Source organism: Rhinolophus sinicus, chromosome 10, assembly GCF_057876585.1.
Source record: "Rhinolophus sinicus isolate RSI-liver-muscle chromosome 10, RSI-T2T, whole genome shotgun sequence".
In the NCBI taxonomy this organism is placed as follows: domain Eukaryota; kingdom Metazoa; phylum Chordata; class Mammalia; order Chiroptera; family Rhinolophidae; genus Rhinolophus; species Rhinolophus sinicus.
In genome coordinates this window covers 15,081,760-15,107,313 of record NC_142510.1, presented here as the reverse complement: position 1 = coordinate 15,107,313, position 25,554 = coordinate 15,081,760, and the positions used below count along the sequence as shown (strand labels likewise).

Here is a 25,554-nt window from a genome sequence, read left to right as displayed (position 1 = left end):
ACCCCACCCCTCACCCCCAGGGCTGTGATGTACGATGTCGGTTCTCTGCCTTGTCCTTCCACCTCAGCGCCAGTGCTCTGGGCCTGGTGATCTGCACAACCCAACGATAAACTTTCCAGAAGGCGTAGCTGGCTCCCTCCCATCCTGCTCCTGTGTCCACCCCTAACCCCAGCGAGAAGTAGCCTTAAAAGAATCTCAGCTGCTGTCCACACGGGCTTAACGCGCTTGTTTTCTCTTCCTTGCTGTCTCCTGCTCCTTCCTCCCACCCTGGTTGCCCATCTCCCGTGGGACCGGGACCGCTCCCATAGTGCGCGATGATTTTTTTGGTAAGGCCACGGCCCTGATTCCGTATGTGTTTGTCCCGTGTCGGGCTGCCCGTGTCTCCCCGACACCTTCTCATGCTTCGTGAGCTGTCTACTTGGTTTGGGGTTCGGGCAGTGGTGGGGTCAGCAGGGCTTTCGGGCCGGGTTGGGGGGTGGGGACCTCCGCCAGCCTCCCCAGTAGCCTCCCTCAGAGCAGACCCGTGGGGAGCTGAGCAGGGACAGCCCTAGCCTCTCTGAGCCCCCATAAGCTCAGGGCCGGCCAGCCCCTGGATGCATCCCGGAGCCCGTCTGGGTGAGCCTGGTGCCTGCTGCGTCCCATCCAAGGGGGAGGCAGGCCCCGTGTGAGGCCAAGAGGCGAGAATGGGGACAGGCGGAGCCCTAGCTGAGCACACCGCACGTCTATTGCCTCACGGTTGCGTTTGACCGTGGAGGGAAGTGAATAGGATTTGGGTTTGGGGGCTATCCCAAAGGATTAGATTTGGTGCTTTGGGGGGGTTTCGCGCCATGCCTGCAGAGAGCTGTCTGTGAGGTCCGCTCCGGGGCCTGGTCACAGAGGAGCTGGGGCAGCCCCTCTGGGCACCGGCCCCAGGGAGCACTGCCCTTCTCCACACTTCTACTTTCTCTTCCGCCTTCTGCTGAGCCCACGGCCTCAGGTCAGGTCACCCCACAATCCTGCTCCTCGCCCAGGTGGAGGGCTGCGCCTGCCATGGCGCCATCCCATCTCCTTGGCCAGGGGTTCTCTGCCTCTTGTGCTGTTTTCTCTGGTCCTATCACCACACCTCCAACCTCCATTCCCCTGGTGGGCAGCTCTGAAAGGGATCTGTTTCATGACAGGCCAGGAAACCACAAGGTGGGGGGGGGGAAGAGGTGATGCTGGGAAGGGGGCAGATTGAGGGGGCAGCACAGACGATTCAGGGTTGGCTCCAGCTGGTGTCGTCTGGGCCCTGCTGGTACACGGACTCCATGTCGGCAGAGAGCTGTGGGAAACCAACCCTGAGGTCCAGAATGTAAGCCCCGGGCTGCTGGCCATTAAGGCAGTGGGGACCTACTGTGTGCCCCCCAGAGGCCATTCTGGGGCCCCCGGGGGCTTGCACGCAACAGGTCCATCCCTGGCCGCATTGCGGGGTGGAGAGCCCACCGGCAGGTCTGCTGGGCCTCCCTCTGCAGCCCGGTTTCCTCCAGGTCGGGCCTTGTCCTTATCCCCTTGCATCAGCCCTACCAGGGTAGGCCGCCCCCCGGGTTGTCTGTCACTCTGAGGCCAGTGTGGTGGTATCAGCGTCTGGCTGCATCAGGCACAGTGCATCGTACGTTTTGTTTCAGGGATGGGCAAGGAAGTGGGGAATCTGCTGCTGGAGAACTCACAGCTTCTAGAAACCAAGTAAGAATGATCTTCTGCAGCACCGTGTTCCTGAGGTAGCTCCCCGGGGACTCCCCGTGACAACCCTGTCAGCCCAGCATGGATGGCTGCCCCAGGGACGACCTGGACTCACGTGGCTGAGCCCGCCCCTCCTGGGGGGGGGATGGTGTGGTCACTGCCTTTCCCAGGGCACGTAGTCGCCACCTTTCACCACGTTCTGGACCGGGATGTGCCTTCTCAGACACATAAGTGCGGGCGGACCCCTCTGGGACCCCCATCACCTAATGTAAATGCCGCTTCACGTGGACTCTGGTCCTTCCGCCTTTTCAAAGAAATGCCCTGAACGTGGTGAAGAACGACCTCATCGCCAAAGTGGACCAACTGTCGGGAGAACAGGAGGTGCTGAAGGGGGATTTGGAAGCCGCCAGGCAGGCCAAACTAAGGCTGGAGAGCCGCATCAAGGACCTGGAGGAGGAGCTGAGGAGGTGAGCGGGGCTGGGGGCGGGGCTGGGGGCGGGTCTCCCGGGAGGGGCAGAGGCTGCTGGTGTGGAGCGTGGGGCTCCTAGAGGAGGCGGGGCCATCTGGTGTGGGGGGTGGAGTCAGATCCCCGCCACGCCCCCCTCTGTGTGTTCCACCGGCATCTCTTCTGCCAGCTATACCCAGGGAGGTCATTCCTTCTCAAAGTGGCTTACTTTGCGTGCTCACCTGTCAGCCTCTGGCTCCTCTCTCAGTTGTCACTCATGTTTGACTCCACCCACCCAGCTACTGTGCTGTTGCAGGCCCCGCCCCTTTCCTCTCTGGAATCCCTCAAGAGGGATGGCTGTCCTGTCTTTGGTGCCCTTTCCGTGGTGGCTGAGCTGGGCCTTCCTGCTCTTCTCACACCATTGTGTTTATCCAGGAGGAGGGAGGGGAGGATTGAGTGCTGGCTGCCCGCCGTACTCCGCACTCCCCTCTGCTCCCCAGCCCCTGAACAGCCAAGGTTCAGCCATGCAGCCCAGCTGGGAAGCTCTGGGGTCTCCTCCCCAGCAGTCTACGCTTCTCTATAGCTTTTCTCTGCAGATCCTCACCCCTTCTCCCCTGGTGGGAATGGGGAGGTGTGAGAGGAGAGCCCCAGGCAGGTGGCCCTTGTGCCTGGTTTGTGGGAGAGGAAGCCAGACCTGAAGGTGGCGCTCCCGTGCCTGGGACTGTAGCTGGCTCTGTCTTCCCAGCAGCACTTGACTGCTGAAGGGAAGTCCTGTCCCTTGGCCGGAGCAGCCAGGACAGTTGTCTAGGCGTCAGGGCATCTGTGAGCAGGGGTGCAGGGCCACCCCTCCCCAGGGCACTGGCAGGGAGGCTCGGGGCCTAGAACCAGAGGTGAAAGCACTGAGTCTGGCTGAGAGGTGGAACCGTCTCTGGGCAGGTGCCCAGCAGGCCGGCCCTCAGCCCTGCCTGGCTTCCTTTTGGCTGCAGAGTGAAGTCGGAGGCCATCATCGCCCGCCGTGAACCCAAAGAAGAGGGGGAGGATGGAAGCAGCTATCTCTGTACAGAATTGGTATATTTCACTATTAACCTGTGGGGCACGGGATGGGGTGGGTTGGGGGGAGAGTGCGGTGGGCTATGAGGGATGTATTCATTCCTCTGGCCTCTGGGCCCCCCTTCACCCCACCTGTATGACAGTATCCCCAGCAGCATGCTCCCCAAACCCGGGATGTAGTGAAATCCAAACCAGCCCCCTCAGCCCCAGGTCCTAGTGGACGCATTTTGCACGGTCACGAGCAGGGTCTCCCCACCTACGCGGCGCAGCTGCCGCCCCGTATGCTCCAAACTGCAGAGCAAGGCAGAGGAAACAGTGTCCATCACCACTGTCCCAGACAGAACCGCTTGAGTAGCTGAGGCCCTGTGAGGCCCTCGGACTGCTCCTCTGCCCTCATCTCCCCACCAAGGCGCATGGAATGTTCTGAGGAAGGTCAACCCCTCTGCTGTGTGTGTGTGTGTGGGGGGGGTGCGGGGCGTAGGCAGGCACAGGTCTTCACCCCAGGTGAGCTTTGGACATCACTCACTACTCATTAGCTGTTATTGTCGGAGTCATACGACGCTTGCATCGGGATGCAGCCCCCACAGCAGGCACTCGCGAAACAGTAGCTGTACCTTTTGCCCATCCTGTGCAGCCCCTCACTCCAAATACTCTAAGAGAGACACAAAGCTGCAGGTGAATTGTGGAGCTCCCCCAGGCCCCACCCACGTGGTGTACGGAGGAGGGGCCTGTTTGGGGTCCCTGCCTGCTTGTGTGGGGCCTGGGCTGCATGTGGCGGAGGCCACATGGGGAGGGTGCAGACCCTTACTCACCTGGCAGCTCCTCGTGGGCCCCTTGGCCCTGTGCCAGCCTGTGGTGCCTGGGGCACAGCTTCGCAGACTAGACGTGGTCCTGCCACAGAATCACCAACAGCAGACCCCTCTCAGATCCCCCCAAACCTCCAGCATCCAGCTTGGACGTGGTGACCCCACATCCTGCTTGCAGGATCTTCCCTAGAACCTCTTCCTGTGGTTCCACCTTGGACCAGTCCCACCTGTTAGTGTTGACCAGAGGCACTGGGGTTGGACCCAGTGTCCAGGGCCTTGTAGGAGAGTCACTGCTGTGTCCCTCAAGTGTATCCTGTGACCTCCTGGAAAGAAGGTGGCCCTGTCGGCAGGTAGACTCCCATGTCTCTTGTCCCCCTGCCATGCCCTCCCCACCCGTTTGCTTGAGGGTCTCTGGGCATCCACACTTGGATTGGCTCACACCCGTGGTGTGACCTGGCCTCTGAGGGCACCAGACTGACCTGCCAGCCGGCCCCTCGCTGGCTGAACAGCAGCGCCTGTGCCCTGCAGGACAAGATCCCCATGGCACAGCGCCGCCGCTTCACCCGGGTGGAGATGGCCCGTGTGCTCATGGAGCGCAACCAGTACAAGGAGCGGCTGATGGAGCTCCAGGAGGCTGTGCGGTGGACCGAAATGATCAGGTGGGTCCCGAGCCGCCCGCAGGGTCCCAGAGACTCACTCCCATCTCCACGTGTGAGCCACGGTCGCTATAAGGAGGTCCCGTTGATGGGATTGAGGCTGACCTCAACCCCACCTCCCTCTCTTCTGGGAGAATTAGAAGGGTGCTGGGCTTCCCTGGTGGAGCCTGCAGGAAGTCAGGGGAGCTGGGACTGCTGCAGCCCTGACCTGGCAAGGAGACGCCCACTGGGCTAGCGTAGGGCTGGGGCACATGGGGGCTGGTGAGCCAGGACCCCTCTGGGAAGCTCTGACTGACTTGCCCAGGATTCCCTCTTCTCTGATGCTCCATTCCAAGTGTGTCCAGTGCGAGGATACCCAGCAAGGGAGGTGAGAGGGGGCCTAGCAAGAATGGGACATAGTTGGATTGGGCAGAGCGGGTCTTGCCCATGGGTGTGGTCAGATTGGGCAGTGGGTGGGGCCTAGTGAGGTGGGCGCGGTCAGGCGGGGTGTGAGGGGTGTCAGGCTGGGCAGTGGCCTAGCTGGGCCCCTTCCTTGTCCGTCCTGTATAGAGCATCCCGGGAGCACCCGTCTGTCCAGGAGAAAAAGAAGTCTACCATCTGGCAGTTGTGAGTCTGGGCACTGGGCTGGGAAGGGGGTGAGAGGGCCTATCCTGGGCCCACCCTCACCTCCTGTGCTCTGCTGGCAGCTTCAGCCGCCTCTTCAGCTCCTCATCCAGCCCCCCTCCAGCCAAGCGGTCCTACCCCTCGGTGAACATTCATTACAAGTCACCCACCACAGCTGGCTTCAGCCAGCGCCGAAGCCACGCCCTGTGCCAGATCTCGGGGGGCAGCCGACCCCTGGAGTTCTTCCCTGACGAGTGAGTGTCCCACCCCCCTTCTGCGCCTCCCCCTTGGCCAGCACAGGGGGAAGCCATGGCCCAGGGGTGCTGAAGCAGGACCTGCCTCGCCTGGCTGCTCTGGGCCTGTGCTATGGGATGGGGTCCGTCCTCCCAGTGGAAGGACCCTGGCCGAGGCATCAGGGCTCGTGACCCCTCCAGTACACACTGTGCACCCCTCCACCCCTGGGGGGAGCATTGGTTGTCCCTCTGCGTCCCCCAGGGTCCCTCCTCTTAGTCCCATGGGGTTTGGCCCTCACTGCTGTCAGCAGCCGGTTCAGGCCCTTCCCCAGCCTGGTCTTCACACCGGGGCCCTGCAAGGATTCTTGGAGCTGACAGGAAGCTTCCCTGCAGGGTTGGGTTTCCTCCTGGGGAATACGTTTCTGTTTGTAACTTTGTGTTTTCCTTCATTCTGAAACCAAGAATTAGGTTCCAGGGTTCCAGGGTAGAAGTGGAGAATTCTGTGCCTTGTGTCAGAGATTGTGGACATTTCCCTGGGAAGGCTGAGGGGGAGGGAAGGTGCACTGGCCCTTAGTGACGGGGACAGCAGGACGGCCAGCTGGACGTGGGCAGGTGCTGGGTGTGGTCTCCAAGCCCAGTGCTGGGGAGAGCCACCCTCGCATCAGATGGGCACCCAACTGGGGCAGGAGCCAGGAAAAGACAGGACAGGTCCAGGAGGGAGAGCTCCCGGGGCCTCGGGTGCTCCCTGCATGCAGGCCTGTGGGACCTCGGATCACCAAACACTGAGTGTACCCTATGGTTCCCCCCGCCCAGCGACTGCACCTCCTCCGCCAGGCGGGAGCAGAAGCGGGAGCAGTACCGCCAGGTGCGCGAGCACGTGCGCAACGACGACGGGCGGCTGCAGGCCTGCGGCTGGAGCCTGCCGGCCAAGTACAAGCAGGTGCTGCGGGGCGCACTGCGCGTGCGGGGAGGGGGGGCGTACAGGGCGGGGCCACAGCCTGAGCCCCAGTTGTGGAGGGACGGGGAGCTGAACCGCTGTCCACGCGCCTGAGCCGCCCCAGGCCTCGTGCCCACGGCACCTCTGCCTGTGGTTGCAGCTGAGTCCCAATGGGGGCCAAGAGGACAACCGGATGAAGAACGTGCCTGTCCCCGTGTACTGCCGCCCTCTGGTGGAGAAGGACCCGACCATGAAGGTGAGCCCGGGCCTGGCAGGATAGGGGGAGAGGCAGGGAGAGGACCACACCCAGCAGCCGAGTCCCGCGGGTTTGGGAATTTGGGGATGGCCCTGTCACATGTTCGCAGCCCTCACGCCTCTGTCCTCTCAGCTGTGGTGTGCCGCGGGTGTCAACTTGAGTGGGTGGAAACCGAGCGAGGACCACTCTGGTAATGGAGTCAAGCCGGCACCAGGCTGCGACCCTCTGACCTGTGACCGGGAAGTGGAAGGAGAGGCCAAGAGCAACCACACGTCCCCGGAGAAGAAGAAGGTCAGAGTGGCGGGCGGGGCCAGGGCTGCCTCTCCTTGAAGTATCTGATGGCCGGGCAAAGCCAGTCTGCGGCCGTCTGCGTGCTCAGGCTGTGCCCAGTGCCAGAAACAGAGGAGAGCTGGGGACAGTGCCCCAAGACTGGGCTCATCTAAGGCTCCCTGCCCCTCCCTAGGGCAGGCCCGGGCCTGAGCTGCCCCTGGTCCTGTAGCCCAGCACCCAGGAGCCAGCAGTTGTGGCGGGCAGGGAAGCTGAGCGGGGCCAACACTCAGCAGGCAGGTCCCCGGGGGCCTCTCTCCTGTACGGGACACATTTCACTGCCTGTAGCGGAGCAGTGGAAGGGGCTGAGCAAGGAGGGCAGCAGGAAGCGCCTCACACTTGCAGTTCAAAGGTCATTTTATGCCCCAGCTTGATTTGGGGGCCGTGACTTAATGGCTCGGAGCCCACGGTCTTCTCCTGCGTACGTGAGACAGCGTGTGCTGCGATCTAGATGCAAAGTACAGTTCTGAGTGCTCGCCCTCCTGGCTACGGGGAGGATAGGCATGTAGGGCAAGGCTGGGTCCTAACGACTCCAGGACCCCACCCACGCTCGGGCGCCGGCCTTGTCCCCCGTGCTCTGACAGGCAAAGGAGCTCTCCGAGACCGATGCCACCTCCAGCCGGGTGTGGATCCTCACCAGCACCCTGACCACCAGCAAAGTGGTCATCATTGATGCCAACCAGCCCGGCACCGTCGTGGACCAGTTCACCGTCTGCAATGCCCACGTCCTGTGCGTCTCCAGCATCCCCGGTGAGTGCTGCCGGGCCTGAGCCGGTGCCCGGGAGGGTGGACGAGGAGGAGGCCTGCAGAGTGGCACCTGTCCCCTGGGACACACTGTGCGCACACGGGAGCCAGTGGGTGCGTGTCCAAGGAGGGGCTCGATAAGACACCCGATTCGAAGGGGGGGACGTCAGCAGGCAGCCCCTATCTCCTCCCCCACCCCCATGGGCCATGAGTGCTGAGTGCAGTAGTGACTCCTCAGTGTGGGGTGACGGGGCTGTGACTCCCCACAGCGGCCAGCGACAGCGACTACCCTCCGGGGGAGATCTTCCTGGACAGCGACGTGAATCCCGAGGCCTCTGGTGCAGACGGCGTGCTGGCCGGCATCACCCTGGTGGGCTGTGCCACGCGCTGCAATGTGCCACGGAGCAACTGCTCCTCGCGAGGGGACACCCCAGTGCTGGACAAGGGCCAGGGTGAGTCCCGGGCCGTAGCCTGGGAGCCGCCTTCTCTCTGCCCCCTTGTTCCTCCCCCTGCCCAGCCAAGCTCACCCCTCCCTTCCACAGGGGAGGTGGCTGCGGTCGCCAATGGGAAGGTCAACCCATCTCAGTCCACGGAGGAGGCCACAGAGGCCACGGAGGTGCCTGACTCTGGGCCCAGTGAGGCAGAGGCAGCTGCGGTGCGGCCCGGGCCCCTCACGGAGCACGTCTTCACCGACCCGGCCCCTGCCCCGCCCCCCAGTACCCAGCCTGGCAGGTGGGCTCTCTCAGATGGGGCAGAGATGGAGGGGAGAGGAGGCTGGCAGAGGTGGGTGGGGACGGGCTTCCATGGTGCCAGCATCCTCTCTGCAGTGAGAATGGGCCAGAGGCCGACTCAAGTGGTGTGCAGCCCGAGCCGGAGCCCAGCGGAGACCCTGAGGGGACCAGCAGCAGCGCCGCACCCACCATGTGGCTGGGAGCCCAGAATGGCTGGTAGGTGGGGCCCTGGGGCAGGGGTGGGGGAGGGCCCCCTGGGCGAGCCCCCTGCCCACCTCGGCCTCCTCCTGCAGGCTGTACGTGCACTCAGCCGTGGCCAACTGGAAGAAGTGTCTGCACTCCATCAAGCTGAAGGACTCCGTGCTGAGCCTGGTGTACGTGACCCCCAGCTGAGGGCCGGGCGTCGGGAAGGACCGAGCACGGCCTAGCCTGAGCCTGGCTCACCACTTTCCCATTCCAGGCACGTGAAAGGACGAGTGCTGGTGGCTCTGGCCGACGGGACTCTGGCCATCTTCCACCGAGGCGAAGGTGAGGCCTGGCAGCAGTGGGCAGGCGGGCGGCATCTGATGGTCCTGGCGGGCTGTGAACCAGCCTCACTGTAAGCAGCTGGGGCCCCGGCCGGGCCTGAGCAGGTGTGGTGGGCTCTCTGTAGACGGCCAGTGGGACCTGAGCAACTACCACCTGATGGACCTGGGCCACCCGCACCACTCCATCCGCTGCATGGCCGTCGTGTACGACCGCGTCTGGTGCGGCTACAAGAACAAGGTGCACGTCATCCAGCCCAAGACAATGCAGATCGAGGCGAGTGCTGGCGGCAGGGGCTCCGGGGAGGGAAAGGGGCTCTGCTGCGGGCCTGGCTCCCGACACACCTTCTAATAGGTGGCGGGGGCTTTATGGGGTCAAAGCAACCACACTCGGGAAGTGACTCATTTGTCCAAGGTCACAGGCAAGCAGAGGCCCGCTGGGTTGTGAGTGCCAATCTGTCTGGAGCCCATCTGCTGCCTCACACTGAAATAAGTCAGTGTGGGCTCCACCTACCTACCCTCAGAGGCCCGGATGTGGGCCTAGGATGGGGGGCGAGTTGCTGGAGCTCCCCTAGGAGCCTGGGCCCTTGGGAGCAAATCAGAACCAAGCATGGGCTGTGGCGGGTTCCGCACCTCTCCCCTGCCCCCCCTAATGGGCTCCTGTTACCCGGCAGAAGTCATTTGATGCCCACCCACGGCGGGAGAGCCAGGTGCGGCAGCTGGCATGGATCGGCGATGGCGTGTGGGTGTCCATCCGCTTGGACTCCACGCTGCGGCTGTACCACGCCCACACCCACCAGCACCTGCAGGACGTGGACATCGAGCCCTATGTCAGCAAGATGCTGGGTGAGACTGCGCGGGGCTGAGCCTGGGGGGGCGGGGGGCCAGCAGGTGGCACTGACCTCGCCGCCCCCTCCCCCAGGCACAGGCAAGCTGGGCTTCTCCTTCGTGCGCATTACCGCCCTGCTCATCGCGGGCAATCGCCTGTGGGTCGGCACCGGTAACGGCGTCGTCATCTCCATCCCACTGACCGAGAGTGAGTGACCCAGGCATCTGCAGAGATGGTGATGGCAGCTGCGAAAGGGCGTGTGGCAGGGTTCCGGGGCGGGTGTGCTCTGCCAGGCCACACTCAGGAGGAGGCGGGCTGCCCTGGCCGCAGCCACCCTCAACCTGCCCCTTCTGTAACCGCGTCTCTCCTCTCCCCTCTGTGCTCTGCCTCTCGCCTCCCTCAGCCGTGGTCCTGCACCGAGGCCAGCTCCTGGGGCTCCGAGGTAAGTGCAGATGCCCGCCTCCTGCTCTCAGAAGGAAGCCCCCCGCCGGAGATGCCTGCCCCAAGTCATGGGCCCCAGCAACGCCCCACCAGCGGGCACTCTCCTACCCTCCACCCTCAAGGTGGGCTCAGCCCTTCTGGGTCTCTCTCTCCCCAGCCAATAAGACATCCCCCACATCTGGGGAGGGGGCCCGCCCAGGGGGCGTCATCCACGTGTATGGTGATGACAGCAGCGACAAATCAGCCAGCAGCTTCATCCCCTACTGCTCCATGGCCCAGGCCCAGCTCTGTTTCCACGGGCACCGTGACGCCGTCAAGTTCTTTGTCTCGGTGCCAGGTAAGGGGCTGGGTCCTGCAGGGCAGCAGCTGTGTCCTCCCTTCAGGGTTCTCTGGCTGCCCTGCTAAGGTCCCTGTACCCATGACAGGGAACGTGTTGGCCACTCTCAATGGCAGCGTGCTGGACAGCCCATCCGAGAGCCCTGGGCCCGCCGCCGCTGCGTCAGACCCAGAAAGCCAGAAGCTGAAGAACGTGCTGGTTCTGAGCGGCGGGGAGGGCTACATTGACTTCCGCATAGGTGAGTGGGCACTGCCCGCGGGCCCCAGGGGCTCCCAGGGCACGGCAGGGGCCGCCCCTCACAGCCAGCTGCTCTCCCCAGGTGACGGAGAAGATGACGAGTCGGAGGAGAGCGCGGGGGACATGAGCCAGGTGAAGCCCATGCTGTCCAAGGCTGAGCGCAGCCACATCATTGTGTGGCAGGTTTCCTACTCCCCGGAGTGAGGCATGGCCTCTACCGCCCCTGCCTGATGCCATCGTGTACATACACCCCGCCCCACCCAGCTGCCACGGGCTGCCCCCTGCTGTCAGCCCCTTTCTAATCTCTCAACCTGCAGCTTTCACCTTAGGTCCATCCCAGGGGCCGGCAGGGGGCGGAGAGCTGCAAAGAGGGTCTGGCTGGGAGGAGGGGGGCGTGGGTGGGAGGGAAGAACCTCTCGGACACCCTTTTCCCAGCAGCTCCTGGCTGGCCCCCAGCCCAGTCCCAGGGCACTGCAGGGCCAGAATGACGCAGAGTCCTGGGGTGGGCTGGGCCGAGACAGACCCGAGGTCGCTCCCAGCTGCACCCTGGGCTCCCTACTCCCATCACTCACTCCCTGGACCCCCAGGGCAGGAAGCAGGGACTTCACCTCCAAGTCTCCCCACCCGAGTCCACTTGCCTTTGCCTGCTGTATGCAGGGGTAGGGGGTCCTTAGGGAGCTGGCCCAGCTACTAGACCTTCCCCCCATCTCTGCCACCCCGGGAACTGGCATGAAAGCACGTAACCAGACTCTATGGGGCAGCTGTTTGAGAAGACAAACAGATGCCCTCATCCCATTCAAACCCTGATCGTCCTGTTTGGCAGGCTCTCACTGGCTCTCACTGACCCATGTCCCCTCCCCCTTCCTGGGCAGAAGACCCACCTTGTAGGAGCATACCCTGGAGTCCTGCCACTCCTGGAAGCCCCTAGGGTGAATTTCTCAGGCTGCCAGGGCAGGCCCAAGCCTCAGGAAGAAAGGGGCGCCCCTGGCCTCTCCTGGGGTCAGTCCTAGGATGCAGGCTTAGCCTCAGGGTGATGGGGAAGGTGTGCTCCAGGGCCTGCCTGCCAAGCAGTCTCCAAGGAGCCCAGCTCCCAAGACACACTACTAAGTGCCTTGGGCTGGTGGTGTGGCCTGCTCCCTTGAGGGCAACCGACAGGCTAACAACAGAGGCCCGAAGGGCTAAGGACAAGGGCCACCTCCCCCAGCTCTTAGGAGTGTGCGCCCGCCTACTTTGAAGGGCATTGCCCTGGACTGCTGCCTCCCCACCTGCCCAGGCTTTAGTCCTGCTCCAAAAGGCACTGATCAGGGCAGCTCCATGCCCTGCTGTCCACCCACCTCCCACCAGAGAAGCACAGATCTCGGGCAGCCACCCCACAGCCCAGCCAGACACCACTGCAGTCACACGCCACTGCAGGCTTCTCCCCACCGCCCTGCCACTCTCCACTGTGATGTCCGTCAGGTCCTTTGTCTGTTCCCACAGGGCCATGAAATGACTCGGGGGTTATCCGGGGTGGGTGCAACTGGGAGAAGGGGCTGGGTGACAATTCTCCTCAGGCTTTGGCCCTGCAAGCAAACCCGTGTATCTGCTCTGTATGTAATAAATGTCTTAACATGGTACCCCAAACCAACATGAGTGAGTACAAGGGTTTTCTTCATTTTATTATAAAAAGAAATGCTGGAGCAAGCTCAGTGCCAGGGTTGGCGCCCTGGTGCATTTCCAGGCATTTTCCAAACAGTCGCATGCCGGGCTTGGGCAGACCCAGGTGCCCTCTGGGAGGTCCTGAAGGGATCCTGTGATACCTGTCACAGAAGGGGTGTTCTGAGCACCACCTCCGGGGACTGGAGCGTGCCAAGTCAGCCACAACCTACTGCAGCACGTCTGCCCGAGAGGCCCGGGCACCCGGCCTTGGGTCCTCTGCCGCTGCAGGAGGCCGGTCCCCGCGGCTCCATTACTCATACAGCCAGTGCTCCGTGCTGTCCTCCCAGCACAGGAGCTCCTCGGGACGGAACCAGAGCGCTATCTCACGGCGGGCGTTCTCCACAGAATCGCTGCCATGAATCACGTTCCTGCGCGGGAGAGGCTTGTGTCAGCGCGGGCAGGAGTCCCACGCAGCCCAGTGAGGGGAGTTGGGACGCGCGCTAAGAACGTCCCGAGGGCCGGCTGCGGCCTTACTTGCCGACCTCGATACAGAAATCCCCGCGGATGGTGCCGGGAGGGGCGTCCGCAGGATCCGTGGCTCCGATGAGCGCCCGCGAGATGCGCACGACGTTCAAACCCTGCCACACCTGCGGACGGGGACGGGGACGGCGACGCGGGGTCAGCGCGCGGTCGGGGCGGGGTCAGCACGCCGCCCGCCCTCCGGCACTCACCATGGCCACCACCGGCCCGGAGCCCATGTACTTGACCAGGCGGCCGTAGAAAGGGCGCTCGCGCAGCTCGGCGTAGTGTTCGCGCAACAGCTCCTCGGAGGCCTGGGGAGGGAGGGGGCCGGGTCGCCAGCTCCAAGGGCCCCGCCCCCTCCCGTCCCGCCGGGTCCCCTCCCCGCGCCCGCGACCCCCCGCCGCCGTCCCTACCAGCACCAGCTTCAGCGCCACCAGCTTGAAGCCCTTCCTCTCTAAGCGCCGCACGATCTCTCCCACGAGCCGCCGCTGCACGCCGTCGGGCTTCACCGCCAGAAAGGTGCGCTCGTGCACGCCGGAGCAGGCTGCGGGACCCGCGGGAGCGCGCGCGTCAGGCCCGCCCGCAGCCCCACCCCACCTGGCCCGGCCCGGCTCAACCCCCGGCCCCGGCCGCGCCGCTCACCCGCGGGGAAGAGGTTGGCGAAGATGGTCAGCACCAAACAGATCATGATGGCGACGGCGACTGAAGCGGAGCGTGGACTTGAGGGGGCGGGGCTTGTGTTTAAAGGGGCCGCAGCCCGAATCCCCTCGTTCCCGGCCCCCTGGCGCGGCTGCCTCCGCGGGTGCGGCGAGGGTGGGGGCTGAGGGAACGCGGACTATGCGATGAGGCCGTGCCTTGTCCACGCTCACCCCGGAACCCCTGCGGCCACGGGGCCCCGAGACCTTTCTGCGACGGCTGCATCTGTACCCCTTCCCCCCAATCCGCTCAGGTGTTCCCATCCACCGAGCCAGATTCACCACGATGTCAGCTTTTTTCACCCCACTCTCCACGAGACAACCCGCCACGGTCCCCCAAAATCGAAGGTACTACAAACCAGGGCTACTTCGTTTGACTTTATTCGCGTTCACAGCTTCTATCTGCGTCCTGGCTGAGGCAACACGTTATGAGGAAGGGGAGCCAGCCTGGGAGTGACAGGTGCCAGCGGCGGGGCTCCACACCCACTAGCCCTGCTCTGTCAGCTTTCCCCCTGCAGCAGCCGCCTCCTGTGTGGCCCCCTCAGTCAGATCTGGGTGTTGGGGCGACAGGAACAGAGGAAAGACATAGGTGCAGGGTCTAAGCCACCCCTTTCTACTCTTTGTTCAGTACAGAGCCTAGAACAAGTCGCTGACGTCAGATCCGAGCTCTGAGGTGTAACCCAAAGACATTTTGTTTCATCTAAATGGTGCCCAACGCCTTGCACCCTTCGGGCATCCCGCGGGTTCTGACATTTTAGACTGGGGTGCCTTTGGCCTTTCTCTTTGCCTCTTGCTTCGCAGGGTAGTCCCAGGGTTCAATGCGTGTTCTCTCCAGATTCAGCATGGGCTCCTCGGTGCTAGTGTCCCCATTTTTCTGTCGCTCTGCTAGGATCATGGCCCGGAGCAGCGGCGGGTAGGGCACAGAGCACAGAGTGTCCTCGGACACCGGCCTGAAAGCAGTAAAGGCCTCCTCCTCGTGCTTGGGCACCAGCCGCCAATCATGGTACATGACCTGTTCGATCTCCCGGGCTTCGCTCTCCGTCTTTCCTGGGGAAAGAAGGACGTGGTTTATTGCACAGTCGCGGAACGGTCTGTTGCCAGCAGCCACCCAACCCGGTCTCCGACGCCTCACCTTTGAAGGTCAGGATGCCCCAGGCCTTCCCGTGGTCCAAGTTCTGCAAAACAAATGGGGAGGGAATCAGCTCAGAAAGCTTTCTTGTCCCCAGAGATCAGGACGCAGGAGACCCCCCCTGTCCCACAACGTCGCGTACAGGGGCAGCAGTGCTGCTTCGCCGAGCTCGGCAGCGGGGAAGTGGGGACGGGCGCACTCACCTGCGCCGTGTAGTCCGGTCGGACACGTGTGAGGCGCCAGTAGCACGGTTCGTCGTGCTGCCACAGCCAGGACTTGCGCGTGACCAGGCGGCCCAGACCGAAGAACGGGAGGCGGCCGAGCAGCTGCAGGAGGCGGCTCTCGCTGCGCACGTCGGCCCAGGCCCGCGCAGGCAGCCGACGTTCCGAGTACGGCCGAGTCAGCGTCTCATAGTCCAGGGAGTAGCGCTGCGAGTCGCGCGGCCGCTCCCGCTGCTCCCGCAGGGCCCGCACGCGGCGGGCCAGCTCGGCGATCAGCCGGGGCCGCACCTTCTTCCGCGCCATGGTTGGCTCCCGCCGCCGCCGCCGCCGCCGGAAGAGGCCGGTGTTCCCTGTAAAGGAGGCCGGGCGGGGCCGGAAGCGGAGGAGAGGCCGGGCGGGCCATGGCGAAGGTTGGGGCCCGCAGGGCTGGAGGCTCGCGCCGCGGCCGCGGCCAGCGGCGGGCCCCGACCTGGGAGATCTCAGACTCGGACACCGAAGGCCCCGCCGGCGCGGAAGCCAATTCGGAGGCTGTCGCCAGGGCGCGGGACCCGGCGGAGCAGCGCAGGGCGGCCGCCGAGGCTCTGCGGCTGCTGCGGCCGGAGCAGGCGGTGCGGCGCCTAGTGGTGCAGGTGGACCCAGGTGCGCCCAGGGCCAGGGGCCTAGAAGCTGCACTTCTGCTGGAGCTCGGGCTTTGGAGGCGCCCCTTAATTACTGGGAGGTGGGTCTCGGCCCACTGCGGGGTGAGAGGGGCATCTGTCAAGGCCGCCTCTTGGCCAGGAATTGGCGCAGGTTTCCCAACTGGAGAGATTGTTTAAAAAACAGACTGGGATCTGGGCCCGATCTGCGCTCTTGGAGCCGACGGTGAATCGATGTGTTTGTAACACGCCGCCCAGGCTATGGGTCAGGCTGTGAGGAGCGTCCTCACGTGGGGGGAAAGGAGTGACAGCTGTCTCTCTGGCCCACCCCAGCCATCCTAGAAGATGCTGGTGCTGACATCCTGTTGGAAGCCTTGAGCTCCCTGGGCTGTGAGTACCACATCGAGCCCCAGCGCCCCGCTCGGAGCCTCAGGTGGAGCAGAGTGAAGCCGGAACCCTGCCCCAGCGGTGTGAGTGCCCCGGGTTCCTTGCCACCAGCAGCTTCATTTCCTGGGTTTCTGTAGTGCGGCCCTGAGTTCGGTATTTCATCTCCATGATGTCATGAGGTAGCTGCTGTTAATCATGCACATAAACTAAGAATGGGTGATGCCCACGCTATGGTGCCGGTGCAGGGCTGGGTCCAGGGTCTGCACTCAGCTGGTGCGAGGAATGATCCACCCCCAGAGGCTGTGCTCAGGGCTCCTGCCAGCCCGGAGACCAGGGCTGGTCTTGGCCTCAGCAGGAGACCACATTGGATTCTGTAGAGCGGCCCTGGCTGGCATGGACTTGGCTGTGGCCATGAGCCTCAGAGCTGTGTGGTGCCCAGACCAAGGCCCTGGGGCATTCAAGGCCGAGGGTGGGCAGCGGTGCTCCTGGTGTCCCCACAGGTGCCTCCTGAGGTGTGGGCTGCCGGTGAGCAGGACCTCCTGCTGCTGCTGGAGCCTGGAGAGTTTCTGCAGGGCGTCCTCCAGCTCACGCAGGTGCTCGGTGGGGGGTTGGGTTCCCAGCCTGGATGTGCTGCTCTGCCAGTGCTGCTCCAAGGCAGAGGGGCTGGAGAGGGCATGCAGGGGCAGGGGCTCTTCTCTGGTCAGCAGCTCAGATGTTGTGGGTGAGATGGGGGAAGCCACCTGGGCTTGGCCTGGGAGCAGACGGGAGCTGCAGCTGCTTACAGAGGGCAGAAGCCAGGATAAAGCGGGCCCTCTGGAGAGCTCAGTCAGAAACCAGAGGTGGGAAATTGGTGACAGGGGGACTGGGGCTATGGGTTGGCTGTCCAGGCCACCTGTGCCAGCCAAGAGCCTAGCCCCCGCCTGGCTGGAGGAATAGCGACTGCTCAGCAGATGTTTGTGCCAGCCTGTCATGAGGTTAGACCCTCTGTCTGCCCCAGGGTCTGAGGTTCCGCATTTATCTGCTGCCAGCCAAATGCCCGGCTGGGGTGCAGAGGTGGACCAAGAATGGGGAGGGAGACTCAGCCCAACTCTTCTAGGAGGCTGGGACAGGCCTGGGGTCCCCTTGACCTCATGGGAAGCACACAGCTGGTTTTCCAGAGAACTGGCTGAGCAGAGGAAGCCCACTTCGGTCTCATTTCAGCACCACTGGGCCTTCCTGGCTCCCCTTCATTCTGCAAACTGGCAGTGGGCTGGTGGCTTGTGGGCCCTACCTGCCACAACCCAGAGAAGCAGGTGTGGTAAACCTTGGCTTGCAGGTCTGTGGCCCAACCTGCTCGGTGCCCTGGATCTTTCCTGAGAGCCCCGCCTGCCCCCACCTGGCTGTCATCGGGCTGGATGCCTACCTATGGTACTGGCCACCCTCATACCCTTAGCAGGCCTGGCTGGGATGGAGCAGTTCCGGGAAAAGGTTGGGGTAGCTCTGGGGCTGCTGTGACACGGCTCACCTCCTCCTTTGGGCGGGCTCTAGGGGAAGCAGAACTCAAGGAGGGTGGGATCTATGGGGTGTGGGAAGCTGAAGGGATAATCACCTCTGCTTAGGTCTCGCCAGCCCAACACCCAGGAGATGCAGCAGCCGGAGAGTCCAGGGATGGCCCAGGCCATGATGGCAGTCGGCTGGCCCGAGGTGGAGGAGGTGAGGGCATGGCGGGTTGGGTGGTGGTTGGCCTTGGCCCTGGGTCTCAGGCTGCCGAGGCCCAGCCACTGGGTTTGGTCCCAGGGTGGCATGTGGGGTTGTTCTTGGCTGGGTGTCCCCCAGGGGAGCCCTCTTCTCACCCTCCCACGGGCTTGCCTCCTCAGGCCCTGGTGCTCCTGCAGCTCTGGGCGAACCTGGATGTGCTGCTGGTGGCCTCCTGGCAGGAGCTGAGTCAGCATGTGTGTGCCTTCACCAAGGCCCTCGCCCAGCACCCCTTCAAGTGCGTGGCCCCCACCCCAGCTAGGAGGGTGACAGGAACGCTTGGAGGGGTGGTACCTCCCAGCCTCTGTGGAGCAGAGGGCTGAGGGCTTTGTTGAGCTGGGGGACTGGGTGGTCAGGAGCGAGGGAGCCTCCAGAAACCTCTCTGCACCTTGCTGTCCTTAGGCATTTCCAGGAGCGCCGGGCCATTTCCTTCTGCACAGCTGCGTGCTGGGTGGCAGGTGCACGAGTGACAAGAGACGGCACAGGGCTGCGGGGCGCCTGGTGGCGGCAGATCAGGCAGTTCAACCGGGTCAGCCCGGCCATGGCCGATGCTGTTGTCACCGCCTTCCCCTCTCCACGTCTTCTGCAGCAGGTGGGCCCCCTCCCGCCACCCCCACCCCCCAGATACGATGGTCAGGTCCCCGAGGCCTGCTCTGCTCATCCCTGTGCCTGCCCTAGGCGTACGTGGCCTGCGGCACAGAGCAGGAGCGCCTGGATCTGCTGGCTGACCTCCCTGTGAAGGCAGACAAGGGCAAGAGGCCCCGAAGGCTGGGCCCTGACCTTTCCCGCCGCATCTGCCTCTTCCTGACTGCCACCAACCCTGACCTCCTGCTGGACCTTAGCTCCTGACCATGCCTGCCACACCTACTGGGCCTTCTCCTGCCACCCAGCAGGACAGCAGGCCGTCCAGCAAGGGAGTGACCAGAAACCACGAGGGGTAGGCGGAGGAGAGCAGTCACCCAGCACTACCTGCAACTCTGCCTGGAAGGGGCTCTCGGTCAGATCTCATCCCAAGGGGCAGGCCCGGGTAGCAGGAAAGGTTCTTGGGTAACTGAGATGAGCAGAACTTCTTGCCACGAGATGCCGGCCGGCTGGAGGGGCAAGAGAATGGGGGCGGGCTTCACATGCCCCTGAGCACTGGACACACTGGCCACAGGCCTGGTGGCCAGCGGGGACAGTCAAGGGCTGGGAGCACCCAAGTCCCTGCCAGGGGACAAACACCCATTACTTGGAGGCTTGGCGGTGACACCTTCAGAGAGGAGAAGCAGTGAGATGAAGTCTCAAGGGAGAAGAGAATCAGCCCACTTCTTCCCAAGGCTGTTGCAACATGATCAGAGTTACAGGAGAAAAGCCATGGACACCCACGAGCCCCCGAGCTGGATCTGGGCTCCTCTCATCCTACCACTAGGGCCTGGTGTGAAACATGACACCAGGAGGTGTGAGACAGGAACTCCAAGTTTATTACCGACTGTCACTCTCAGTCTCAGACCGGAGGAACAGCAGCTGACAACATGCAAAGCAAGTGAAGACAAACCTGAGGCCCCCCACGGCCTGCAGTCCGAGTCCAGAGGAGCCGGGGGGAGCCACTCCCAGGAGACTCCAAGGAGGGAAGCGGCGCCTCCCATACCGAGCACAGGAAGCAGGTGGATCGGACAGTACTGGTCTCAGGACCCGAAGCCCCTGTGGCAAGGCCTGTCCCAGCCTCCGATGGCAGCAATCAGGCCAGACAGCTCTGGGCCCAACTCCTCCCCCTCCTGCTGCCCTGGAGCGAGGCCCAAAGGAAGGGATGGAGAAGATGCTGTCCCAGCCCCGAAGGCAGTTTCAATGGGAAAATCATTAGGTCCGTCGGCAGCGCTTCCTCTGGCAGCGCCGGGTCTCAGGGCTGCTGGGACTGGCCGTGGGCTTGGGCGAGGGCACAGGGGACTTGCGACGGCCGCAGCTCATGCTTAGGACCCAGCCCAGCTTGTGGTGCAGCACCTGCTTGAGGCCCGGTGGAAGGGGCAGGCCCTCCAGTGTGTCCCCGGAGTCGGGCCGGAGCTGGCGCAGGCGGTGACAGCACAGGTACTGCAGGGAGGTGGCGCTGGCGCAGGAGCGGATGACCTTCATGCTGCTCTTGGCCGCCGTGGAGCACACCATCGGGTAGAACTTCCTGTTCCGCAGCTTGGTGGCCGCCACTCCTGGAGGAGGGGGCACAGCCTGAAGCCTGGGCTGCCAGGGAGCCCGGCCACTTGGACACCCTGCAGTAACTGAGGGCTTGGCCCTTGTGCTGTCCCACTCTCGGGAGGCCCTGGGACCCTCAGGCTTCTTTCTTCCAGAACAGCCTTTCGGGAATCCTTGGGGCCACTCAGCTTGGGCCCATTTCCACTTCCTGCGGGCATGTGTACCCCCCGCCCCCCCGTCCCAGCTGCCCTCACCTATGCATTTCCGGTTCTTAAAGAAGGTCAACGTCCCATGCCAGGTGTCCAGGTGCACGCCGATGATGGAGCCCTGACCGAACCGCGAGGAGAAGCTTGTCTTGTCGCCCTTGTGGTGGAGGAGCCCTGGGGGGCAGCAAGGTGGGGGTGAGCCCTGCTGCCTGGGGGTCCTTCCCCCTTCCCGGCCCATCCGCCCTCAGAGCCCCACGCACCCGTGTAGGAGAGGCCCCAGCTGTCCTCGTCTCTGCCGAGCAGGCTGCAGAATGTGTGTTGGTACTTGTCCAGGTCCACGTCCGACGTCCCGATGCCCACCATCTGGGGTTAACAGGCGGGGCAGAGGGGCAGAGCCAGGGTACTGGCCCCGCCCCCACCCCCGCCCCCACCCCACCAGCCACTCACCATGTCAGTGCCGTAGACGGGCGATGTCATCTTGATTTCCCAGAAGTGCTGGCCCTCCCCCAGCTCCTTGGTGCCACGGATGGCCGCTGTGCCACAGCTGTACTCCACGTGGAAGTTGACCTTCCGGTTGTCACAGCTCAGCAGGGTGGCTGAGGACTTATTCAGGTCGTCCCAGACCCAGTCAAAATCTGGGACAGGAGAGGCTCAGGTTGGGGCCCTGTCTGGAGCCCCAGCAGGCCCGCCCCGCCCGGCCTGGGAGGCCCCACCCCAGGGGCTCACAGTCATCTTCCTCCCCGCAGCGGCAGTCCTTGCCCCGGTGGGCCGTGTGAAGGCTGCCGCAGAAGGAGGCTTCGCTCTGATTGTCACAGTCGCAGAAGGACTCTCCCGTCACAGGCACTGCGCTGGGGATGGACAGCGGCAGGGACGAGCACTCAGGGTCCGAGTCGGAGTCACTGTGCTGGGGCGACAGGGCGGGCTGATTCCCCTGCTCTGCCCTCCGCCCTCCGCCTGCCCCAGCACTCGCCACAGGCCAATGGGTACACTGCGCATGCCCCAAGGAAGGGAGCTGGGAGTCTCCCTGGTCCCAGTGTCCCCAGCATGACCCTGGACACCTGCTCCCTCAGGAACTGGGTGGGGGGGCCTCCTTCCCAAAGGTCTACCGCGCTGCTGGCTTCCCGGGAGTGGGCTCAACCCCACTCCCTGCACAGCCGAGGGGCCTGGAAGCCCAGGGCAGGGCTGCGCGCTCGGCCTTCCGCCTTCTCCAGTAGCGTCTAGAGCATGGACAAGCTGTGGGCCCACTGGGTGGCCCGAAGCAGGGCTGACCCTTGGCAAAGCCCAGTGTTGACCTAACAGGGGCAGTCCGGGCTCTTTGCTATGGCAGTACCTGCATGCCTTCCTGGGCCACGGCCCCCTTTCCATCCTTCAAGGGGCGGCTCTTAACCCCCTCCCAAGGCCCTGACAAACCCAAGGCTCTCATGTTGCTGCTTTAAGCTTCTGTTACAGGAAAACACTGAGTGGGGGCGCTGCCCTCTGCCTGGGAAGCTCAGTCCTCATGGGACCTGCTCGTAAGTCTGAGGCCTGATTGCAGGCTGAGCTGGTCTGATTCTGCTGAGCAGCTGACCCACACTCTTCTGGAGGCTCCAGCAAGGGACGCCTCTGCACCTCGTCATTCCTCCTCTGAAGCCACATACGCTGCTCCGGACACCCGCCTTGGCTCTGGACCTCAGCCCAACCTTCGAGGAGCTGGGGTCTCATTGCCCAGGATCCAGAGGGTGCAGACAGCCTCTGCCTGCCTGCTTTGCCAGCCGAGGGTTGGCTCAGGGTCCTGGTCAGGTCCCAGTCTCTGTTCTTGGTCTCCTGGCCTCGTGCCTGCTTGAAACACCCTCTGCACAGCAGTCCAGGTGTGCTTACTCAGACCTGGCACAGATCCTGCCACCCTGCGTTAGAGCCCATCCCCCCATCAGAGCCTACCAAGCCCCTTCCCTACCCTGGCGCCTCTTCCTCTTCCCCCACCTGTCATGGGGAGGGGGGTGTCTCTTTGTCCTTGGATGGTAGCTTTCAAAGGTTCACCCAGCCCTCCCTCCCAGGTCCTCTTCCTTCTCAGCTGCTCCCCTGACAATCTCCTTTATCCTGTCGACCTGCCTCCTCCCATTAGAACACAAATCGCAAGGAAGAGCCTGGTCCTCGTTTCTTTTCTGTTGCTCTCAGGGCCTGTACTGAAGCTCGTGAATCAGCCAGAGAGGCTGAGCTGAGGGGTTGAGCCCCAATGAGAGACAGCCGCCAGAAAGGAGACTAGATGCAGGCCCAAATCACCCCAAATAGCATGGAACAGTGATCCTCTAAAAGCCAAGGCAGGCATACTGCCAGCCAAGGCAACCCCCTTCCCATGGTGTCAGGAGCCAGGGGCAGACCTGAGCACCACAGGCCCAGAAGTCAACCTGGGCAGGGGGCAAAGCCAGCCCCACCGCAAGCCATGAGAGCAGAAGGAAAGAGAGGTGTTATGTGCTCAGCCTTCAAAGGTGCCGGGATGACACACCCACTTCCCTGCCCACACACACAAGTACTCCAGGCCCATCAGGTGACAAAGCAAGCAGCATGTAAGCATGTGTCAGACACTGCACCCCAGCCCCCCAACACCTCCTGCATCCTACAGTGATGAGCTGGCAAGGCAGAGACAGGACAACAGACTGCCCCAGGCCACGTGGTCTGGACAGGGGCTAGAGGCGGGACAGGAATGCAATCCAGGGCCTCTTGCTGACCTGGGCAGAGATTTTGGGGAGGCCCCAAGAACGGGCCTCGGACACTGTCAACCCAGAACAGTCACCGCTAATTCTCATCTAAGGCTAGGTGATTCCATGGGGCTCAGCTGTCCTCACTCTAGGGAGGAGAGGTGCCCACCCCCACCCAGGACACCTGGCTGAGCCAGAGCAACAACGCAGGGTGGCTGTGACAAACCACAGACAAGTCACCCAAGGATCACCCCTGCAGGAAGCAGCAGAGGTGACTCAGGACAGAGCCAACCCTCTGCTCAGATCTAAGACATTCTGGAAGATGACTGAGAAGCCACCCCCAGTGCCCCGAAAATAGGCGCAAAGGCCACAGCCCTGCCATGGCAGGAGTCAGTGCAGCCGGGTTCTGGCTGGACGCCCTTAGGTACTTTGGCAGCCTGCACTGAGACAAACCGCTGAGCTGCTCTGCTGACCACCTCCACGGCCTGGGATCCCAGACTCAGCAGCCACTGAGTGGGGGAAAGCACAGAAATCGTGGGCTCTAAGACCCGGAGATCCTCTTTATATACATATACACGAATACAGAGCACGTATTCGCTCAGGCAAAGAACAGTCCAGAAGGATGCACGTCAAGTTAACAATGGCCACCTTGGAAACTGACTGAGTAAATGGAATGGAGGTGCTCTGTTGACTGAACTGACCACAGAACCAATGGCCACCTTCTTCAGTGGAACGAGTACAGAGAGGAACGTGGTATATCTCCTAAGGTCCAGTCAGCCCAGGGCCACCTGAGTCCCTAACCAGGGTAAGCGCTGGGTGAACAGTAGGATCCTCCTGTCCCCGCCCTCTGCCCTCGGAGGTGGGGTCTCCACACCTTAGTCCAGCAGCACGCACCTCATCTCCGGGGACCTACCTGTCCATCAGAATCGTAGCCCCAGTTAGTGGTCCCCGCTAGAGCCACAGCCCGGGCGTCTGCGTCTCGGCGGGCTGCACTCAAGACAAAATGCCAGGCTCTGCTGCTCCGGGGCCGCCTAGCCATGGTGGACAGGATCTGAAAGAAAACACAGGTTCTGAGCACAGGAAACACCCAGCACACTGGAAGGTCTCCCAGCTCACCCTGCACTCAGCCCTTGGCCGGCTGTGCCAGCTCCCACACCCCCAAAACGGAGGTTTCCATGAGCCGTGTGGATGCTGAGCTGGGGCTCCAGGAGGCTCCTTAAAAGCTCCTACCTCGCTCCAGTGTCCAAACACCTTGATAAAACTCAGGTAGAGTGTATAGAAAACCATCCAGACATCCATGCCTCTCAAATGCATATCCCAGCCCCTGTCTGGGCTCAGCCTCAGGAACCCAGCTGTCCAGCCTGTACGTCCCTCGGGTTCTCAAACCTTGCCTGGCTCCTCCTCCGTCGCCCAGTTTGACAAATGCCATCTCCAGTCTGGCAGTTCCTCATGCCAAGCTCACAACAGTCATCCCCAACCCGCCTTCCTCCTTCCCACCGTGGCCTCAGGGCCCCCACACCCCACACCACCTCCAAAACACGCCCTGAATCCATCTGTCCACCACGCCAGTCTCACCCCACCCACTTCTCTCCCTACAGCCAAGCTGACTGTTTTTGAAACAAATCTTTACATTTGCAACAAATCTTAATAAATCTTAAAACACTTCAGGGCTTGCCATTGTTCTTAGGATGAAAGGCAAAAGCCCCCAAATCCTATCACGTTCCCCGGCGCTTCTCCAAGTCACACTGGTTTTGTCCCAGTTGCTGCCGTAGTTCTTCCCTGCCTTTTGCCCTGAATGCCTCCCCTCCCCTCAGCTCAGCTTATAGATCCTACTTACAGTAGTAACACCTCGATTTCTACGATTATCGAGCTTAGTTAGCTCTCCCTCGGACTGAAGACCCCAGGAGGGCAGGCGCTGTCCCCCAGGGAGGACCCCGCCAGGCACACAGGCCAGCACTGTCGGTGAATGAGCGCAGGTCCTGCTTTCCAGGGATGGGAGCGCCGTCTGCAGAACCAGGCTCCCCTCCCTCCAGCAACGCCGCCGCACGGGTCCTTCACCCAACCGGCCGGAGCCAGCCCTGGAGCCGGCTCTAGTTCGCCGGCCTAGTCCACATCCACTGCGTCTGCAGCGCACAGTGGACGCCACGCGATGCACGCGAAGTGGCCGGCCCACGAGTCTGTCCCCGCCCCGAAGCCGGCGGCACGTCCCCGGCCTCGAAGCAGCGGCCTCTTACTAATTCCAGTTTTGGTCGGTGCTGCGGCTCCTCCCGGCGCGGCGGGCCTACCGTGCGGGGTAGCTTGCCCCCTCCGCCCGCCCGGGCCCCTGGCGCCACCTGCGGGAACAAAGGCGCGGCCGGGCCGTGCAGCCCGCGATCCCACAACGTCCCGAGATGGGAGGGCGGGGAAGCGCGGAAGCGACCCGCCCTCACCTGAGCTGCTCCGCGGCCGGCCGTGACCCACTTTCCGCTCCCGAGCAAGACGTAAACAATCCCCGCCCCCGGCCCGCCCCCCGCGCCGTATTGGCCCCACTGCTGCCCGCGGGCGATCCCGGCCGGGGTCTTCGACAGGGGGGCGGGCCGCGCGGCATATGCCTCTTGCCAAGAGGCTCCTGTAACTGTCAATCCTGACTCGGCGCCCCCATTGGTCACATCTCGAGCGATCGGGGACAAGGTCCGCGTGCCTATTGGACGCGGGACGA

The 25,554-nt window shown here is 63.3% G+C and overlaps 5 protein-coding genes across 23 annotated transcripts in view; 2 read left to right on the top strand and 3 right to left on the bottom strand.

The window, feature by feature from the left end:
- Positions 1-12,481, top strand: part of MAPK8IP3 (mitogen-activated protein kinase 8 interacting protein 3) — a 48,040-nt gene extending 35,559 nt beyond the window's left edge. For 10 of the 16 annotated variants that reach the window (XM_019713077.3, XM_019713069.3, XM_019713076.3 and 7 more), the window contains 23 exons: positions 309-326; positions 1,644-1,701; positions 2,013-2,165; positions 3,130-3,211; positions 4,528-4,658; positions 5,205-5,261; positions 5,342-5,512; positions 6,305-6,431; positions 6,589-6,684; positions 6,817-6,975; positions 7,596-7,761; positions 8,025-8,207; positions 8,298-8,487; positions 8,583-8,702; positions 8,780-8,860; positions 8,947-9,014; positions 9,139-9,287; positions 9,685-9,856; positions 9,933-10,046; positions 10,243-10,281; positions 10,438-10,617; positions 10,706-10,855; positions 10,937-12,481. In XM_019713077.3, the coding sequence (XP_019568636.2) occupies positions 309-326; positions 1,644-1,701; positions 2,013-2,165; positions 3,130-3,211; positions 4,528-4,658; positions 5,205-5,261; positions 5,342-5,512; positions 6,305-6,431; positions 6,589-6,684; positions 6,817-6,975; positions 7,596-7,761; positions 8,025-8,207; positions 8,298-8,487; positions 8,583-8,702; positions 8,780-8,860; positions 8,947-9,014; positions 9,139-9,287; positions 9,685-9,856; positions 9,933-10,046; positions 10,243-10,281; positions 10,438-10,617; positions 10,706-10,855; positions 10,937-11,058 (2,786 nt within the window). In that variant the 3' untranslated portion in view covers positions 11,059-12,481. The remainder of the gene's footprint in view (positions 1-308; positions 327-1,643; positions 1,702-2,012; positions 2,166-3,129; positions 3,212-4,527; positions 4,659-5,204; positions 5,262-5,341; positions 5,513-6,304; positions 6,432-6,588; positions 6,685-6,816; positions 6,976-7,595; positions 7,762-8,024; positions 8,208-8,297; positions 8,488-8,582; positions 8,703-8,779; positions 8,861-8,946; positions 9,015-9,138; positions 9,288-9,684; positions 9,857-9,932; positions 10,047-10,242; positions 10,282-10,437; positions 10,618-10,705; positions 10,856-10,936) is intronic. The other 6 variants (XM_019713080.3, XM_019713073.3, XM_019713078.3 and 3 more) reach the window with 1 other exon arrangement.
- Positions 12,482-12,491: 10 nt separating this feature from the next.
- NME3 (NME/NM23 nucleoside diphosphate kinase 3) lies at positions 12,492-13,831 on the bottom strand. Of its 2 annotated transcripts, none has more exons than XM_019713095.3 (5): positions 13,657-13,830; positions 13,428-13,558; positions 13,224-13,325; positions 13,027-13,139; positions 12,492-12,920 (listed from the first exon to the last, which is right to left on the bottom strand). In XM_019713095.3, exons 1-5 carry the CDS (start codon positions 13,700-13,702, stop codon positions 12,803-12,805), a joined length of 510 nt encoding a protein of 169 aa, XP_019568654.3. In that variant the 5' UTR covers positions 13,703-13,830; the 3' UTR covers positions 12,492-12,802. The 2 variants fall into 2 exon arrangements, with proteins under 2 accessions (XP_019568654.3, XP_019568655.3); XM_019713096.3 differs by having other exon boundaries at positions 12,734-12,920; positions 13,035-13,139; positions 13,657-13,831.
- A 243-nt stretch (positions 13,832-14,074) lies between these two features.
- On the bottom strand, positions 14,075-15,446 carry MRPS34 (mitochondrial ribosomal protein S34). Its single transcript, XM_019713094.3, has 3 exons — positions 15,042-15,446; positions 14,842-14,884; positions 14,075-14,756 (listed from the first exon to the last, which is right to left on the bottom strand). Exons 1-3 carry the CDS (start codon positions 15,360-15,362, stop codon positions 14,464-14,466), a joined length of 657 nt encoding a protein of 218 aa, XP_019568653.1. The 5' UTR covers positions 15,363-15,446; the 3' UTR covers positions 14,075-14,463.
- A 14-nt stretch (positions 15,447-15,460) lies between these two features.
- On the top strand, positions 15,461-20,267 carry EME2 (essential meiotic structure-specific endonuclease subunit 2). 2 transcript variants are annotated; one of them, XM_019713084.3, is made up of 8 exons: positions 15,461-15,698; positions 16,028-16,164; positions 16,582-16,674; positions 17,397-17,488; positions 17,680-17,773; positions 17,938-18,053; positions 18,218-18,407; positions 18,494-20,267. In XM_019713084.3, exons 1-8 carry the CDS (start codon positions 15,461-15,463, stop codon positions 18,662-18,664), a joined length of 1,131 nt encoding a protein of 376 aa, XP_019568643.3. In that variant the 3' UTR covers positions 18,665-20,267. The 2 variants fall into 2 exon arrangements, with proteins under 2 accessions (XP_019568643.3, XP_019568645.3); XM_019713086.3 differs by lacking the exon at positions 16,582-16,674.
- SPSB3 (splA/ryanodine receptor domain and SOCS box containing 3) lies at positions 19,253-25,415 on the bottom strand. 2 transcript variants are annotated; one of them, XM_074322596.2, is made up of 7 exons: positions 25,286-25,415; positions 23,770-23,907; positions 20,908-21,085; positions 20,629-20,816; positions 20,442-20,544; positions 20,230-20,355; positions 19,253-19,992 (listed from the first exon to the last, which is right to left on the bottom strand). In XM_074322596.2, the coding sequence occupies exons 2-7, from the start codon at positions 23,893-23,895 to the stop codon at positions 19,652-19,654; spliced, it is 1,062 nt and encodes a 353-aa protein (XP_074178697.1). In that variant the 5' UTR covers positions 23,896-23,907; positions 25,286-25,415; the 3' UTR covers positions 19,253-19,651. The 2 variants fall into 2 exon arrangements, with proteins under 2 accessions (XP_074178697.1, XP_074178696.1); XM_074322595.2 differs by having other exon boundaries at positions 24,694-25,314.
- Between the last annotated feature and the right edge of the window lie 139 nt (positions 25,416-25,554).